The sequence below is a fragment of the Pieris napi genome, chromosome 3 (assembly GCF_905475465.1).
Source record: "Pieris napi chromosome 3, ilPieNapi1.2, whole genome shotgun sequence".
NCBI classification, from domain to species: Eukaryota; Metazoa; Arthropoda; class Insecta; order Lepidoptera; family Pieridae; genus Pieris; species Pieris napi.
In genome coordinates this window covers 12,412,748-12,430,772 of record NC_062236.1, presented here as the reverse complement: position 1 = coordinate 12,430,772, position 18,025 = coordinate 12,412,748, and the positions used below count along the sequence as shown (strand labels likewise).

Sequence of the window (18,025 nt, the reverse complement as noted above, 5' to 3'; positions counted from 1 at the left end):
TAAGCTGCCCAAATCCCATTATTTAATTTTGCCAGTCTGTCTTTATTAATTATTGATACTAAGGCTAATTAAAAACCAGAACTGAAATAAGTTTCTATGTATTTCTATGTATATAGAAATACCACCATTAATACGGTTACAATTACCAAATACAAAACAAATTCATTATTTTCATAATTGCTAACTTATGTCCACATTTTCTAAAATAGCCAACTTGATCTTAGCAAAAAAGATCTTGGTTCTGTGCATTACAAAAATACAAAACCAACAAAAAAATGGTAATTTAGTTACTTAATAAAATAATATTGATATGTATTTCGATCTACCTTTTCTTCGACAAAATCGCTGCACATCTTCGTGACGTTCCGTAAAATGTTTACCCCCATGCGCCTAAAGTTTCACTTCAAAATTTGCACACAAAATCTCTCCATCCTAATAGCCCAACCTAATTGACTTGATTGAAGTGCTAGTTCAATAGAGAATATAATCTCCATTACCTAATTGCTTACATAAGGAATGCCGTGTATTATGTATACGTAGCACGAGTCAGTCAGCTCCGAGTTCCGTCACTGGGGGCTTCGAGATTTATGTTACGATCGAATTGCTGAATAAGTAATGCAGTTTATCTAAAATAAAATAAAACGTATGTAATTGCCAATTCTACCTAGCTATTGATGTGGAGCTGCTGGTGGAATAGGATTTAAGAAGCCAGGTATTTTAAATCAGAATTTAAAACATATCTATTATGAACGTTAATATTTAAAACAACAAAGTTCTAAATTTCCATTTAATACTATAAGTACTTGTTCACGTTAACTCGCGGGCGCGGTGGCAGGCGAAATATCAAACATAAGGCGCTACTTAGACCGCACGTGCGTTTCGTATGTGAACACTTGGATATTACGCCATATGTTTGATATTTCGTGACCGCGCTCGCCACCGCGCCCGCGAGTCAACGTGAACAAGCACTAAGAGCTGGAAAGAAGCTCTCTGCCATTCTTCTTAATCGTCAAGTTCTGTATAGATTTGTCAGGTTATCTTTGCCTTACTCTATCCTAACACCATAAAATAAAAATAAATCAATGGCGCTACAATCTTTTTAGGTCTAGGCCTCAGACTTCTGTATCTTTTTCATGATCATTTGATAAGGTGAACAGCCTTCTGTCAGGCGCACACGCCGTCAACTTTTTGTGTCTAAGGCAAGCGGGTTTTTTACCAATGTCTTCCTTCACCGTTCGAGCAAATTTTAAATGCGTACAAAAAATGAAATTCCAATGGAAATCCGGGAATCGAACCTACGTCCTCAAGGATTGTCGCACGCAGAAGCCACTAGGCCAACACTGCTACTACTTCAAAATAAAAATAAACTTACATATAAAAATGGTGGTACTGTGTTTAATTAAAATTTACGCAACCAGCTTGCTTCTCTAGTAGAGTAGTAATCGATATTATGCATAGTTATATAATATTATCTATTGTAACATCAGTTATTAACTGTTCGTTAACGTCATTAATTATCATGACTATTTTGGTCAACCAATATTGCTCCATAGCACAATAGTTAATCAGTGGTACGTGGGATGTAGTTTCAAAATAAGAAAAGTTTCGTTTTTCTTATTCATTGTTTTCAACGTAACGGCTTTTGTGCGTCAGGAACAAGAAGCTAATCACCTATTAGATTGACAAATAATCATGAAACAGACACAGAAATCTGAGGCCCAGTCCTAACAAGATAAAAACAATGTGTGAAATGTAAAAAATCTAAGCTGTATATAATTTTCTTTACCATGACTGCCCTGCGATTCTGTAACTCACACAGCGGTTTTCGCATCGGCGGTCGCTCTCAAATCAGTCGTGAAGCAGTCATTTTATGATTTGGCATTCTGATAAACAAACTACAAGCTCCCACCTTTTCAGAATGCCAAAGTGAGTTACAGAATCGCAGGGCTGGTTACATGAATCGGGGTTTTTTTACTAATTATTATTATTTTATAACAATACACAAATCCCCATTCATATATTCAATAGGTTTTGGAATTCAATTCGTGTATTTTCCACTTAATCGCATTAGGCGCCCGAGCTCTGGTTCACAATACACTTTGAAACTTTTAATTTCAACCTAAAATAACATAAATTTATTATTTAAATAATATAGATGTGGACAAGGTTAATAAAGAATTTAATAAACTAAAACACATTTAAATACAACTGAAAATATAAGAGCCCAAGATGAAATTTAAAAATCTCTGACAAACAGCGGAGGAGCATCACGACGCTAGCAAACGATCAGAAAGAAATGACATTTAGCCCCATAACAAGCCACATAACATATACTATTTTACATATAAACTTACTTACTATGATATGACAATTTAAACAAAAATACCATCAGAAGTAATATATATAACTTCGGTGATCGACATTCGACATTTGCCAAAAATATTATTGAAGTGAACTTTTCGAGTTTAACGAGAATAGTAATAGTAAAAACGATTGCCGTTAAACACTCGATACGTTAATGTAAATAATGTAAAAAATCTGTTTATATCTGTAAAATCTATTAATCTATCACGAACTTAATTAAAATGATTAATTATGACAATTGAAAGTTACAAACGCCACAGTGATATATGTGTTAAGATTGTGGCGCTACAACCCCCGGTGTTGATCTCAGATTTCTGTTCTGTGTCTATAATTCTACCTTTACAAGGCTAATTAATATATAGAATAAACTTGCTCTCTTGAAACGCATAGACACCGGAATGCCGGTAGTCTACGCGCGCGAATGTCAATACAGAGAAAGTGATATCACAGAACTGTTACTGAAGTTACGCAAACAGTAAGATACAACAAACAGATAATTTATTGTTACCGTTTAATTATTCTGGTGCAATACTGTATCAATTAAATAAATTGGTTACATCAAGATAAGAGAAATTATTTCTTTAGGAGTAAATAAGTAACATTTATTCCTAAAGATATGTTGTCAGGACTAAGAGGGCAGCAAGATTCTCATTTCATAGGATAAGACACTTTTTGGGTCGCACAGCCAGCGAAGTGTATAAACAAATGTGCCAACATACGATTCTTTAGATTGAACGCGATGATGGATCACTGTGGACACCATCTTCCCCAATGAGAGGTTATCTTTATATACGTATATAGGTATATCAAAATTAAATCAATCCCGAATAATCCAATACATAACTCGGTTGTTTTTTATTTTATATTTATTAGATAAGGAATTATAAAGACATTGCTTAAAAGCACTCGAAGAAAGAAATACAACATACTTTCTGATACTTTGCTATTCAGAAGGCGTACACTTGATTTGCTTCAGTTTCTACTTTGCATAATGGAAGCGATAGCAGAAAAGTCAAAATTCTATTTTATTATATATGTGACCAGAGAGAAATAAATACAGCGAGGCAACGCTGCCAGCATTAAAGGTTCCACTGCCACAGGGACCACTTTTCAAATTTGTTTTAATTTACTATTTATCAATTTTTTATTATTATTATTATTACTATATAGGCTAAGAATATTGTAAATACTGTACATTTGTGTGTTGGAAATAAATCACTCACTCACCAGAGACCAGATCAGCTAAATACCCAATATAGTTAATAGCAAATATACCTTCTATTTTTATAGAACAGGGGCATATGGGCAAAAGGCTCACCTGATGTTAGGTGATACCGCCGCTCATAGAACCGCACATTGCCAGAGGCCTTTTAAGATTTTTTTATTTGCCCATGGATACTTAAATTGCTAGAGTGCTCGCAAGAGCGTTGCCGGCCTTTATAAGAATTGGTACGCTCTTTTCTTGAAGAAAAGTTTAATTGGTTCGGAAATACATCGGTGGGCAGCTGGTTCCACGTAATGGTGCGCGACTCTTTTCTTGGAGGACCCTAAGTAAGTTACTCTAATTAATATCCTTCTACCTACAAAAAAGTAGTTTTAATTAAAGTTTAATTAAGGTTCGTCTGACGCTACGTATCAAAAGTAAACGATCAAAATCACTTGTTTACCTACTATGCGAAATTACGAATAGAGAGAATTCTAGAAAATTAATTTTGCTTTAAAATGCATTTGAAATGGAATGGAAACTTCATTAGAAGTTGGAAACGTGTGTTCGGAAATTGGGAGTTTCAGTGGTTCCAGTTCTAAACTATGTACTATCAGCAATATCAATCAAAACATCCTAAATTAAAAAAAAATGAGAATAAATACACGCCAATACTTTGTAGTTAATTTAAAACGACTGTTAAACCAGCAGCCTTGCGATTCTGTAACTCACTTTTCGCCGCTGTGAAAACCGCTGTTCGGTCGCGCTCAAATCAGTCGTAAACCAGTCATTTTACGATTTGGCATTCTGATAAACAATAAACTACAAGCTCCCTCCTTATCAGAATGCCCCCGATCCTTGGCTGTGCACCAATGGACTTTCTTTCTATGTGCGCATTTAACATTCGCTCGAACTGTGAAGGAAAACAGTGCGGAAACCGGCTAGCCTTAGACCTAAAAAGTCGATTGACAAATGATCTTGAAACAAAAACAGAAATCTGAGGCCCCGACCTAAAAATGTTGTAGCGCCACTGATTTTTTTTGTTAACGCTTACAGTGGGGACACTTATACGATATTCTCGTGGAAATGTTATTAGGGTTCAGACGAGAGATGTTTTATATGAAAATCTTTTAGATATATAACGCGAATTAAATCGCAGATAAAATCTTAATCTAAACGCAAAATCTATTTAATATAGCTTTATATGGTACTCGAATAAAGGCTATTTATATTTCACAAAGCATTCCTTAAAAAAACAATCGTCAAGAAAGAATCGTCTCCAATAATAAAAACAATATTACTAACGATATTTAATAAATTTCGGGAGAATCTTTGCATTTGGTGTAATCGGCCCTGGTGTACCACAGCGCTGGTCATTCTGCCAGAGACCACAACAGTAAGATTCCACCTCAGATGCAAAAAAGTAATAATAGTAAAAATTAACAGTGTAAGTAAAGTAGTCTTGTAAGATTTGTGTGTAAAAGTATATAGTAATTGAAAAAAATAAGAATAATAATTGTTACTAAAACTATAAGAACTAAATTTTTATACACATCGAATTATAAAACTTCTTCAGTTTTCTTTAAATGTGGTTAAAAATACCATTTTCAGATTAGACAGAATACCAGATCCAGGCTTTTTAAATGATTTTGCTGACCATACATAGGTACTTAGATCCTTTGACTACCGTGGCAAAATAGAATACGTATGTGACCAACTGAAGTACCTTAAAGGGAAGCACACTAAAATGTGTGTATTTCAAAAGTAATAACTAGTAGGTATACACACACAATAATTTTAAATGAATAGATAGTTGATGTGTAATTAATAAATTAAAATCTTTATTATATAGAACAAAGTAAACAAGTCTGAGGTCTGAAATTACCTTATAAACTATTTTTTACCCCTTAATGATAAAGCCCATACAAATATTGCAACTTTTACATTATTTTCTAATCCTTCCTGGCTGTCCCTTTTATTCCGTCTCAATTATCATACTTATATATATACGAATATACTATTAAAATGTAAATTACCCGTTAGTATATGTCACCGTAAAATTGTAAACACCGTTAGATTGTAATCTATCTCGCGAGATTATAAACTGTCGAAAGATTGTGAACCTCAACGAACTGCTTACAATTTAACGTATTATTATTCGGTAGTTATATGAAATTGTTGGAAAGTAAAATTAATCTGTAATTGACCAAAGAAGTTTGAATGATAACTAAGTTAGTGTAGTACAATCTACCGAATAATAATACGTTGAATTGTAAGCAGTAAGCTGAGGTTCACAATCTTTCGACAGTTTATAATCTCGCGAGATAGATTACAATCTAACGGTGTTTACAATTTTACGTTAACATATATAAAGTATATAAAATGTACCTGTATCACAAATTATATTGTTATGTATATAATATACTTAATAATATATTTTTGATTTTTATACAAAGTCCTACAATAGTAGGTCAAGGTGGACCGTACGTCTGAGAATTGTCATTCGACCATGCATTGTTACGTTTCCAATTCAATGAATGGGAATATTAGATTAGTTTTTTGATAAATAGCTTCCTAATTAATAATACATAAATTTTGTAAAGCATATAAAATCTTATTTATTTAATTCACTGCCACAGGGACCAAAATTGTTAAATTTGTTTTATTTTTTTTAATAATTTTTATTATTTTGTAGGTTAAGAAAATTGTCAGCATATAATATAAATCAGTGGCACCTTTTTAGGTCTGGGCCTCAGATTTTTGAAATTGTTTCATGATCATTTTTCAATCTAATAGGCAGGTAGATGATCAGCCCCCAGTAACACACGCCGTCGACTTTTTGGGTCTAAGACATGTCGGTTTCCTCACGATGTTTTCAATCACCGTTCGAGCAAATGTTAAATGCGCACATAGAAAGAAAGCCCATAGGTGCACAGCCGGGGATCGAACCTACGACCTCAGGGATGAGAGTCGCACGCTGAAGCCACTAGGCCAACCCTGCTCCAAGCATATAATATATTACAACATATATGAAAGACTGTTAATGTTTTAAGCGCAATCCCAAGATCTATCTACGTATAGATCAGTGTTAGCCTAGTGGCTTAAGCGTGCGACTCTCTTCCCTGAGGTCGTAGGTTCGATTCCAGGTTGTGAGTCTATGGACTTAATTTCCACATAGAAACACGCACATGCGCATTTAGTATTCGCTCGAACGGTGAAGGAAAACATCGTGAGGAAACCGGCTTGCCTGACAAAAAGTCGACGGCGTGTGTCAGGCACTGGAGGCTGATCACCTACTTGCCTATTAGACTGAAAAATGATCGTGAAACAATTTCAAAAATCTGAGGCCCAGACCTAAAAAGGTGCTAATGATTTATATTATATGCTTACATAACAGTCTACGCAGGAGAATGTAAGTCAGTAAGATGTTTTATTTGACACAACAAAATTTAATGGAACTGAAATCATATTTCGTTTATAATGAAATTTAAAAAAAAATAACACTTAAAAACATACAGACATTTCCGAAACCTTCGGTTACATTAAGATAATCAAGGCTTTTATATAAGCCTTAATTAAAGGCTTTTTATTCTTTAATCTCGCCAATTCCGGACATAATTTGTAGCGTGGGAAAGTAAACAAGGTAAACTTCACGATTTCCTACCTCTCTGAATCCATTTTGTTGAATCCAGCTTTGCGCTCCGTCCTGAAAAAGAAATTTTCTTTAAAATCTCTAAATTAATAATAAATAACCTATGTTCTATAGACTACTAGCTGCCCCCGCGAATATTTCGCCTTAATATGTTTTTTTATACTTAGCCTACCATTTTAGTGGCTACATACATAGACATATCATTTATTACAAACAAAATCACACACACATAAACACACAAAATAACAATAATCGAAGAAAAAATGTATAACAAATATAATGAGAGATACTTAAAGACTTATTTTTTTTCACTGCCAGAGGTTTCGCAGTTGCGTTGCCAGCCTATTAACTTATGAAATTTGTTATTGACAACGCACAAGACAAGTTGATTTTGTATAGGAATTTCTTGCTAATCGTTTAATTTAAACAAACTTAGAACTGGAGATGAGAAAACGTAGAAAGGTCGCGAGTTCTATTAACTGCATAAGCAAGACTGAGGAAGAGCACTAATGCATTTATATTTAATTTTCCAGCTTGTTAAAATAAAGTATACATCATTAAGAAGAATAACTATGGTAGCAGATGTCACATGGTACGAGGAACAGAAAAGTACAAAGTACTTAACTGGCGCCTAAAGTACAATAAGCGCAACAGAGGAAGACAATTTAGATGGTGGATAGACCAGATTAACAGCAGGTACATGCCAGAGAGTTGCAAAAAGCTGACAGAAATGGTGGGATTTGGAGGAAGCCTCTGCCTCTGAAAAAAGGCACTTATGAATGAATACCATAGAAATATAAATGTATTTAAATGTAATGTATCTGACATAAAAGGCTTTTATTATTATTGAATCTATTTTGGCCTTTTACATCCGTTATGGAATTGGCTTCGATCTTGTATTTAACAAATTTTAAACAAAATTATAGGATTACTTATAGAAGCACTGATTGATGAATAAAATATAGCTATATTAAATTATGTATGGTATTAATTATTTAAGTATTAGATTTGATTGGGAGATTGAATTAATTTGAAACTGAAAATGGTTGGGGTGATTTCCTAACGTTTTCTTATTGTGTCCCGAGTGCAGCTAACGAGTTCCCACAAAGCAGAATAAACGTTATTTCCTAAGTAGCAATTCCTGAGAAAATGTGTTTGGAGGACAAATTTATGTTGTGGAAACACAAGTTGTATGCGGTCGCGATTTTTGTTTGATTATATAAATAACTAGCGGACCCGACAGATGTTGGCCTTTACACACATCCTTAATACAAAATTTTAAACTTAAAAAAACATACAAAAATATCTAATTGTAAATAATCTGAACTATTCTTGTATTTTGATATCTCTTTCTATCGAGGTATTACGCTGTGATGTAAAGTAACCTATTTAGGTCTGGGTCACAGACCGAGCAGATCGAACCTATGGCCACTAGGCTAACACTTCTCAAATAGATGAAAATAAATAGAAGAGCGTAAATTTAGAACTAATATGTGTTGAATAAAGTTTCCGACTTAGGGTCCTTCAAGAAAAGAGCGTACCAATTCTTAAAGGCCGGCAACGCACTCGCGAGCCCTCTGGCATTGAGAGGGTCCATGGGTGGATACATGTTCTATCACTTGACATCAGATGAGCCTGCCCGTTTGCCTCCTATTACATAAAAAAAGTTATTTTACGAAATTAACTATATAAAACTGTTCCGCAGCTAGTTGATAGCAAAAATCATATACATATTATATATTATACAAATACATAATGCAATTAAAGATTTCGTTTATAATTTCAATGTCACTTCAACGTTTTATGAAACAATAATAAACTACGATAGTGTAAAGTGGAGCAATTGCAATCAATATTGTTATAAATTATTCACGCATTTATCACCCTTTCTCCATTGTATTAAAGCATAAAATGTAATACAAACACCCATGGGAACCGTAACAGGCTATAAAAGTACGGCGCCAATCGAAGGAAAAACTTCGAATTCGCACAGAGCATTCAATCATGTTCTTGCTCCATAGATAGCGATAAATTTATGGCCTGGTCTTGAGCAGAACAAAACGGTACTATGCTAAGTTGGTAAAGTAAAAGTGCCATTGTGACTTACCGCATTATTTTTGAAGGGAAAACTTTAGCGGCGTTGTACACTTTTTTTGGAATGGGTAAAAAATGTTAAATTCGCGTCAGGACACGTGACCTGATCGAAAATTCGTAAGACGGATGGAGAGTAGACAGCTGGCGCGGCGTATTTAATGTAATATAAATTGTCATGTTTGTGTACGATAGCGCAATAAATAAATATTGTATTCTACCACATAAATGATAGTACTTTTATACTGAAAATTTAAGCAATCCGTGCAAAATGATTCCCTAACCGTTCCAAAATATCAAAAATGCACAACGTTAGCGCCTATTTTATTTTAGCATAGTAGTATTTTTTGTTCTAGGTACCTGGTCTTTACATATAATTATCTTCAACGTATACAAAATATTGTAAAATCTGTTTTGAATAAGTAAGTATGGAGTTTCTTGCCCATTCTTCTCCATAAATATATACGCAACTAAAGTAATTCTTTTAAAGATTTTTAACTTGTAATTATGACTCTAAAAAGTGCCTTTTTCAAATGCCCTAATTTAAATGATTTGACATTTGCATTGTACTTTAATTTATTTCCTAATCCTACAGCTAACTGTAGTAACAGTAACTGTTGTATGTAATTTATTACATACAACAAAAAACAATACACTTAACATATAGCCAAAGATTTAATACGTAATAAATACAAATAGGTTCAATCCTCTACGAAAGGATTACATTACTTCACTTATTTAATTCACTTTAAGCATAATACTGTTTACCCAGGTAATTTCTTTTGCCAGTATAAATATACATTTAAAAGCTCCCGTGGGATAAATCTAGAGGTCCAAGTCATTAGAATATTCCCGGCCGAGAGCAAAGTGCACGGTGCAATGCACCTCATTACTGTCTGTTTATCTCCAACGTTAGCCTTAAAGGAAATGCGGAAATCGAAAATAATATTCCAGTCAATTTCTTTAACGTTTCATACATTGGAAAAGGAAGTTTTATTTTTATTTAATTACTGGTTGCGGTTGTGAATTATTTGTTTAAAATCAAAAGAAAACATTTGTAAGGGTTGGAAATAAACGGGATTTATTATTATTATTACCTCTAAGCTAATGAATATGCTGTTGTGGTGTTATTAAAATAAAATATAACAAAGAGAATATAATAAATATACATAGTATATATTTTATTTTTCATTTCGACATTATAGCATTGAACAATTCCGTGTGGTTACTTAAGAAATGTTAATGACACCTATATTTATTTATACATAGTTAGTACCTTACACAAAAACGTACATAAAAAAAAGTTAAATTAGAAGTAATAAGGCAACGGGTGGCCAAAAAAGATAATTTTTTTGCCAAAAATAACCAAAGAAAGGTTTACAATTCGTGTAATAACATTCCTTTCTGTTTATCATTCTACTTATTTTATAACAACGCCATTTCCGTGGAAGGCTCAGTCAGAAATAGGCTCGGTATGGGCGTGTCTGTTTGTTCTGGTTATTCTTGTATAGCCGACACCAAAATGCACTATAACTATGAAATCAATATTTATTTGTATTGATTGAACTTAAGAATATTAAATGTATGTATTTGTTGTTCCTAATGGTTATCCAGGAAGTTTTATTATTTAAAGAGATGATTATTGATGGTTGGAACGCCACTTATTACTATTATTCTATCGAACCTATATGTTTGTACACTGGCTGAGTTCACAAGAGCTGTTTGTTATGTTATAAGATCCAGGTTTATATATATATTTTTAATTGTAGATATATCGTACTATTGTGTAGTTCTATCGTATTAGTAGTAACTTTTAACATATAATAATTATGTGGAAAATAAATAAATAATAATTTTTATACTAATAAATTTTTAATAGACATAATTCTTGGCAGTTCTGCTTATGTTATACTTGGAGGTTATTATAGACTTCATATCCCTTATATAAATTCTGCAAATCCGAATATGTCACTTCGATCATCAAGGTAGATCCACGGAAGGTAAGAAAAAAATTACGTACCTCTGAAGTTACGAATAAAAGAATTCGACTAATAGACTAGTGCAGATAGCCTTTAAAATAAATAAAAAGTGAAAAAAATTACAGTAGGATAAAACCCATTAGAAAAGCAGAGGAATATGATCAAAATGAAAGGAAAAATAAATTACGGTCGATCTGAGGTCGGGAAGGGGTCGGGGGGGGAGTTTTAAGGGTAAAAAACGGTTTATCTCGATTTCCGGCAAAACTAAAAGTCCTATCGAAGAAAGTTAAATGGCAAAGTTGTAGGTAATAAAAAGATCTAAAACTTTTGTATTCACACATTTTTCACATAACCTCAAAATTTATGTGAAAAATTCAAAAAACCAAGTTTTTGGTTTTTAATTTTTATCTTTTACAAAAATATTTTTTTTTTACGAAATTTGGTGAAAACTTACCTTTCTATGTCCCAAATACGCTGTAATTTATTTGATTAAAAATATTTATTTGTTCACCTTATTTTGAATTAATATCGAAAAAACACCCTAATTTTCAATCGAAAATTCTGACGTCAAAATTTCAGCTTTTTTCAAAAAGTTGCTGTGCTTTCAGTTCGTTGAAATCTCTACTTTCCTATCGTAAAAAAATATATATATATTACCATAGTAAATCTTCTCAGAAAACGCAAAAAATCGTATGCAGTAACGCCCAGACCTGTCATCCCCTTTGAGGTTTTATATTGTTTAAACCATAGATAAATAGAGCAATTGTGGAGAACTGTGGTCTTTTTCAATTGCTCTTGGTTTCACGTTTGTTTCAGAGTCTTTTAAAGATACAAACGTTCGTGGGTTTTATGGTTATATGTTTTAGTTTTTAAATGGGTGTCGTTGGTTAAATAATTTCCAAGTTACCTGCGCTTTTCAGAGAAACTCACTACAATTCGAAACTAAACAAAACATTGACGTCTAACTATGACTCTTTTTTAAAAGAAGTTTCCCCCCTGGCAAACGGGCAGATTGCTCGGCTGCTGTTAAGTGATACGCTCATGGAGACTCAATGCGAGAGGGCTCGCAAGTGCGTTGCCGGCTTTTTAAGAATTGGTACGCTCGTTTATTGAAGGACCTTAATTGGTTCGGAAATACTTGATTTGGCATATACATAAGTATAAATAATACCTTACTCGTGGGATCAAGAATTACAATCTCGCAATAATATATTTAAATAATGTGATGATTTAGTGATAAAATAATAAAAGAATTGACTTTAATGATATGATAATGGTAGATTTAGATCGATTAACTATAAAACTCCGCACAATCAGCCATATAAAAATAGCAATGCAAATGTCATATTAATTATCATAATGTCATATAATAAGAACATTAACATAAGTTAAGTTATTTATAATTGTCATCAAAGTAATTTAAAGAAAAAATATTTATTATAACTGTCCCGAAACATATTTATTAGTTTTAAGATAAGCCTTCGTAGTGGTTAATAAGAGTTATTTGCAGAATTACTTCTATACTTCGGAGTGATTTTGGTAATCTTTCAAAAAGCAAGAGTTTCAAGCGTTGTCTGATAATAATAAAAAAAAATAATGGCTGGACCGATTTCGCTAATTCATTTTTGTTGTGTTTTTTATTGTCTGGAGAAGGTTCTTATGAAAGAAAAAATTAAGGAAATTGAGCGGAAAATTAGAAAATTTAAGAATATTTAACCACCATACAATTCATCCCATTTTTGATGTAACCTCATGGCGTTTGACAGAATGCGTGCTGCAAATATCGTCAAAGAGGATGTAAGAAAAATGAATATATCGTTTAAAACAAATGCTTCGATCAGAGTTATTATATTGATAAAATACATATAAAATAATGATTAAAAAATTTATAACAACTTCATATATATATATATATAATTCTGCTGAATGAATGAATCACACGTGTATGTCACTGAACTCTTCTTAAACGGCTGGACCGATTTGAATGATTTTTTTTGCCCAGCAGATGGCGCTGCAGTCGGTAGGTACTACTATGATAATATGCTAATCGCTTGATATATCATGCAGGGCAACGTCTGTCGTGTACAGTATAAATCTGTTAATGAAGCTAGTAAAGTTTAGTGGCAGTTGATGGAGAGATGTTCAAATAAATGAACCTATTTGAAGCTAAGTGTCAACTGTCTTTAATCGTTTATAACATAAATTAAAGGTAGTGGGGTTGCGACGTTGGACTAACAAAAACTGTACCTTATTTATGGGTTCTTAAAACTAAGTGACACTTATGTTACCTATAAAGAAAATAAGTGTTGTCGACCTAACGGACACAAGAATGTTTTATTACAATTTATGTATGAAAAACTAAAAGGCTCATTTATACTATTTGCTCTTATAATTATTAACTAAAATTACAAAAAAAAATATGTTTAGTATGGAGTATAAGATATATTTATCACTTATTCCACGTCATTAAATTTGAACCGGTAGACTTCTCTTCTCATCGGCAAAGAAGACAGAGGGAGTAGAGGGTGTGGAGGGCCGAGAGAAAACGTTCTGCACCGATCGAGCTGAAATTTTAGTATGATATATAATCCTCATCAAGGATGGTTTTTCTGTCAATTTTTTTTAAGTTTTTTTATTTTTTTCCACAAGTTTTGCAAAACTAAACTTATATGAAATGTACTCTTTGTTTTGTTTCGTATTTCTCAACCATTCAATCACAATGTGCCACAGAGAAATGTGGCTGAGTTCAGCTAGTATTGACATGTTTTAAAGACTATTAATACAGCACTTCCAACTTCAAAAGCGCCATCTAGAATTGCCCGAGGCGGTGTGAAAAGCGTAAAAGTTGGTCACTCGGATGACATTATAACCTTGACTTGCACATTCTCATTTACCGGTTTTTAAAACCGAACAAACTTAAGTATTACACCATCAACACACGCTTGTTCAAAATTGGTTTGTAACATATTTAAAAAAGTTAAACTACATTAATAAACAATTCTTAAAATTGTATTTTTAGTAAAGAAGTTTATTCCCATTATATTAACATAAATGTCACTTAAAAAAAGTGTGCGTGTAGTTATGTACGCGCGTAAGAAGTTATACTTCTTTGGCATTATTAAAAATAGTTTTTGATTGCATGTAAATAATTAATTACAATTAAATAATCAAAGACTGGAAAAGGAGTCATTATAGTCATTAAAGTTCAGTTTACATTTAAAAAATTAAACAAATAAATATTTATTATTATTCTCTTACATTAAGTGTAACATCAATTCTATTATTATTCGAATGTTGTTTTTAAATTATGTCCAATGCCGTACCAATCTTCTGTGGGCAACTTCATTCTGTTAATTTTGTGTCACGGTGCGCGCGCATCGTAAAATTTCACTCATAAATTTTTCATAACGCGCCTATAGAAATATAACTTTGTGGCAGTACAACCTTTTTGGGTCTGGGCCTCAGATTTCTGTATCTGTTTCAAGATCATTTGTCAAACGAGTTTTTGGGTCTAGCAAGCCGGTTTCCTTACGATGTTTTCGAACCTATGACCTCAGGGATGAGAGTCGCACGCTAAAGCCACTAGGCCAACACTGCAAATAAATGTCAGCTACATAAAAATCAACGAAACGTGCTACTACTTCCCGTATCAGGAGGCAAACTGTTATAATGACTCGCCCCGAAATAATTTTAGGTAAATGTATGATTAATGATTATTACTCATATTACACTTTTTTTGGCGTGTTAGGGAAAAATACAAAAGTAAATTTTACTGTCGCCGCACACGGGCCACACGCCACAGCCACAAACGCCGCCACGAGAAGCTAGAAGCGGCTACAAAGGTAGCTGAAGCGCGCGACAGCCACTTGCGGCCGGTGGTCGACACTTGCGGTCGGTGGCTGCTACTTTTTTTAACCCTTGCCTGCAGTATCATAATGGACTCTGACGAAGAAGGTTTAATTGCGCTACTTTTGATATAAAGACGTCGTCGTAGAAGACGAAACCATAGTTATTTGATACACAGAAAGACATTAAATATCCCCTCACCACGACAGGTCGGTAATCGACAACCATTGAACTATACATAATGAAGCATTTGGCCTCAGTGAAAATATGATGAGGCCATATTCTGGAAAATATTTGGACTTAGACAAAAAAGTTTTCAATTAGAGGTTAAGCCGTGCCAGACGTTGCATTGAGTGTACCTTCGGCGTACTAGCAAACAAATGGAGAATATTACATCGCCCATTAAACACTTCTGTTCATTTCTCAGAAGACATTGTGAAATCTTGTTGCATTTTGCATAACTTTATTCGCAAAAGGGATGGTTTCAATTTTCGTCACTTCACGTCACTTTGAAAATAGTGGGACTCGAAAATATACAAAATACAGGCTGGACGAGATTTCTTCCCAGGCCTTCACTTTTTCTCCTCTATTACTAAAACTATCACTTTTTGAATCCCAAATCGCAGGACGGGATTGTATCTCTGATATAAATAATTCTATATCCATATTTATCTACCTATATGAAACACAGACTACGTGCGTGCGTTACCGTCGACTTCAGGTTAACTGAGGTAAGGGAGAGAGGGGCGCGGAATCGCGCGAGTGGCGTGTGGCGGCTTTTTGTGTCGGCGTTTAGTGGCCGGTGCGAGCAACAAGAAGCAAGCTGCGACGATTTGTAGCGTGTGGCCGCCACCGGCGCCAACCGTGTGCGGCGAGTCCATAAAATGTATGAAAATTACAGGAAATATGCCAGTGGCGGCGTTTTGTGGTTGTGGCCGGTGGCCCATGTGCGGGGACCCTACGCGCGCTCACCGTCAAAAAACCGACACCCTGAAGTTAGCTTTAGTCAACACTTTAGTTTCAGAAAGATATTTATTAAAAGATTTTTATCTTTTTACGCCAAAGAAGTATAACTTCTAACGCGTCTACGAGGCGTGCCTTTTAAGTTCTGTCGTTTCGATATTTCCCGGCAATTTTGAATTTGGAACTGTTCTATATTCGAAAGTGTTTAAATTTTGAATCTCAAAACAGTTGAAAGTGTTAGAATTAATGCTATTGTTTAGTCACAGCGTCGATTGGAATCTGTCAGGTTACGTACGAAAATGAACCTTCCTTAGGAAAATGTTCGTGCAATAATTTTCTACAACTTTAGAAGAGGCCTGACACGGCTTCAGTGTTTTGAAGAGCTAATATCTGTGTTCAGTGATGAAGCCCCATGTCTGCGGACTGTCGAACGCTGGTATTTAGAATTCCAGCGTGGACATACTGGTGTTAGTGACAAATCTCGCGAAGGATGCCCAAAATCCGCCTTCACTGAAGAAAACATCATTGCTGTGAGACAACTAATTCTCGAAGATCGTCATGTGACGTATCAAGAGATAGAGGCTCTATTAGGCATCTCAGGGACAACCATTCAGAAGATCTTGCATGAAGCGCTTGGTGTGAGAAAGCTAGTTTGCCGTTGGATACCGCATCTGCTTTCCGACGATCACAAGGCGCCCCGCGTCAAATGGTGTAAGAAAACTCAGCAAAGGTTCAACCGAAGAGAGTCAAATCACGTCTACGACATCATCAGTGGTGATGAATCTTGGATCTATGCCTACGACCCTGTTTCCAAACAACAATCTACAATCTGGGTCTTTCAAGACGAGCCAAAGCCGACTAAAGTCGTTCGTTCTCGAAGCACTTCAAAGAAGATGATGGCCACGTTCGTTGGAAAAACCAGCCATGTTGCGACTATTGCACTTGAAGATCGTAGAACGGTTAACGCAGAGTGGTATACCACAGTTTGTTTACCACAAGTCATCGCCAAACTTCGAAAATCTAACTCAAAGCGACGCATCATCCTGCACCACGACAACGCAAGCTCACACAGCGCTCGTCAAACGATTCAGTATTTGAAGCAGGAAAAAGTAGAAATTCTTGACCATCCTCCATACAGTCCTGACCTAAGCCCTAACGATTTATTTACATTTCCAAAAATTAAGAAAAGTCTTCGTGGTCAAAGGTTCCAGTCCGGTGAAGAAGCAGTCGACGCTTTCAAGTCAGCCATTTTGAACACCTCCACTTTAGAGTGGAATAAATGTTATAAGAACTGGATTTAGCGAATGGAAAAGTGTATTAAGCTACGTGGTGAATACTTTGAAAAACAATAAAATGTACTATAAGGTTCTAGTTGTGTTTTTTTCTGCAAACGACAAAACTTAAAAGGCATGCCTCGTATATAAGTATACACACGTGTTTTTTGCGTGGCGATTGTGTTTTGGATAAACTTGAAAGTAAACAATTATGTTACACGGAAGGATAAATATGCAGGTGTGTATTTGGTTATGTAATTTTTTTTAAACTAAAATGCATGTTGTGTAATTATATAGCTTAATGTTCGTTCATGCGCGCAGAGGCGTTGAGAACCAGGAGCTGATCGTGGTTGGTAACACAGAAGGCAAAAGACTTGGCCGTTCACCAACCAGATGGACCGATCAAGTGAAAGACTCATCAGACATCATCATCAGTCCTCAAAACTTTACACTGTCATAAGAGAAGCTGGACAGAAACCGGTGGAAACAGATAGTCCGCTGCAGATTCCTTGCTTACCGCGACTCAGACATGAGCTGATGATGATAGTCACACAGTTGCTGTGGTCTTAAAACCAAAATTTATTTTAAAATCTTAAAATTGCAAAAACTAAAGGCTCTATAGAAAAGCTCAAACGATACCAGTTGCTTTATA

The 18,025-nt window shown here is 34.5% G+C and overlaps 1 protein-coding gene across 1 annotated transcript in view; it reads right to left on the bottom strand.

Moving 5' to 3' along the window:
- Positions 1–18,025, bottom strand: part of LOC125063396 — a 97,130-nt gene that overhangs the window by 13,189 nt on the left and 65,916 nt on the right. The window contains exon 2 of the mRNA XM_047669815.1: positions 7,233–7,274. Within this exon, the coding sequence (XP_047525771.1) occupies positions 7,233–7,246 (14 nt within the window). The 5' untranslated portion in view covers positions 7,247–7,274. The remainder of the gene's footprint in view (positions 1–7,232; positions 7,275–18,025) is intronic.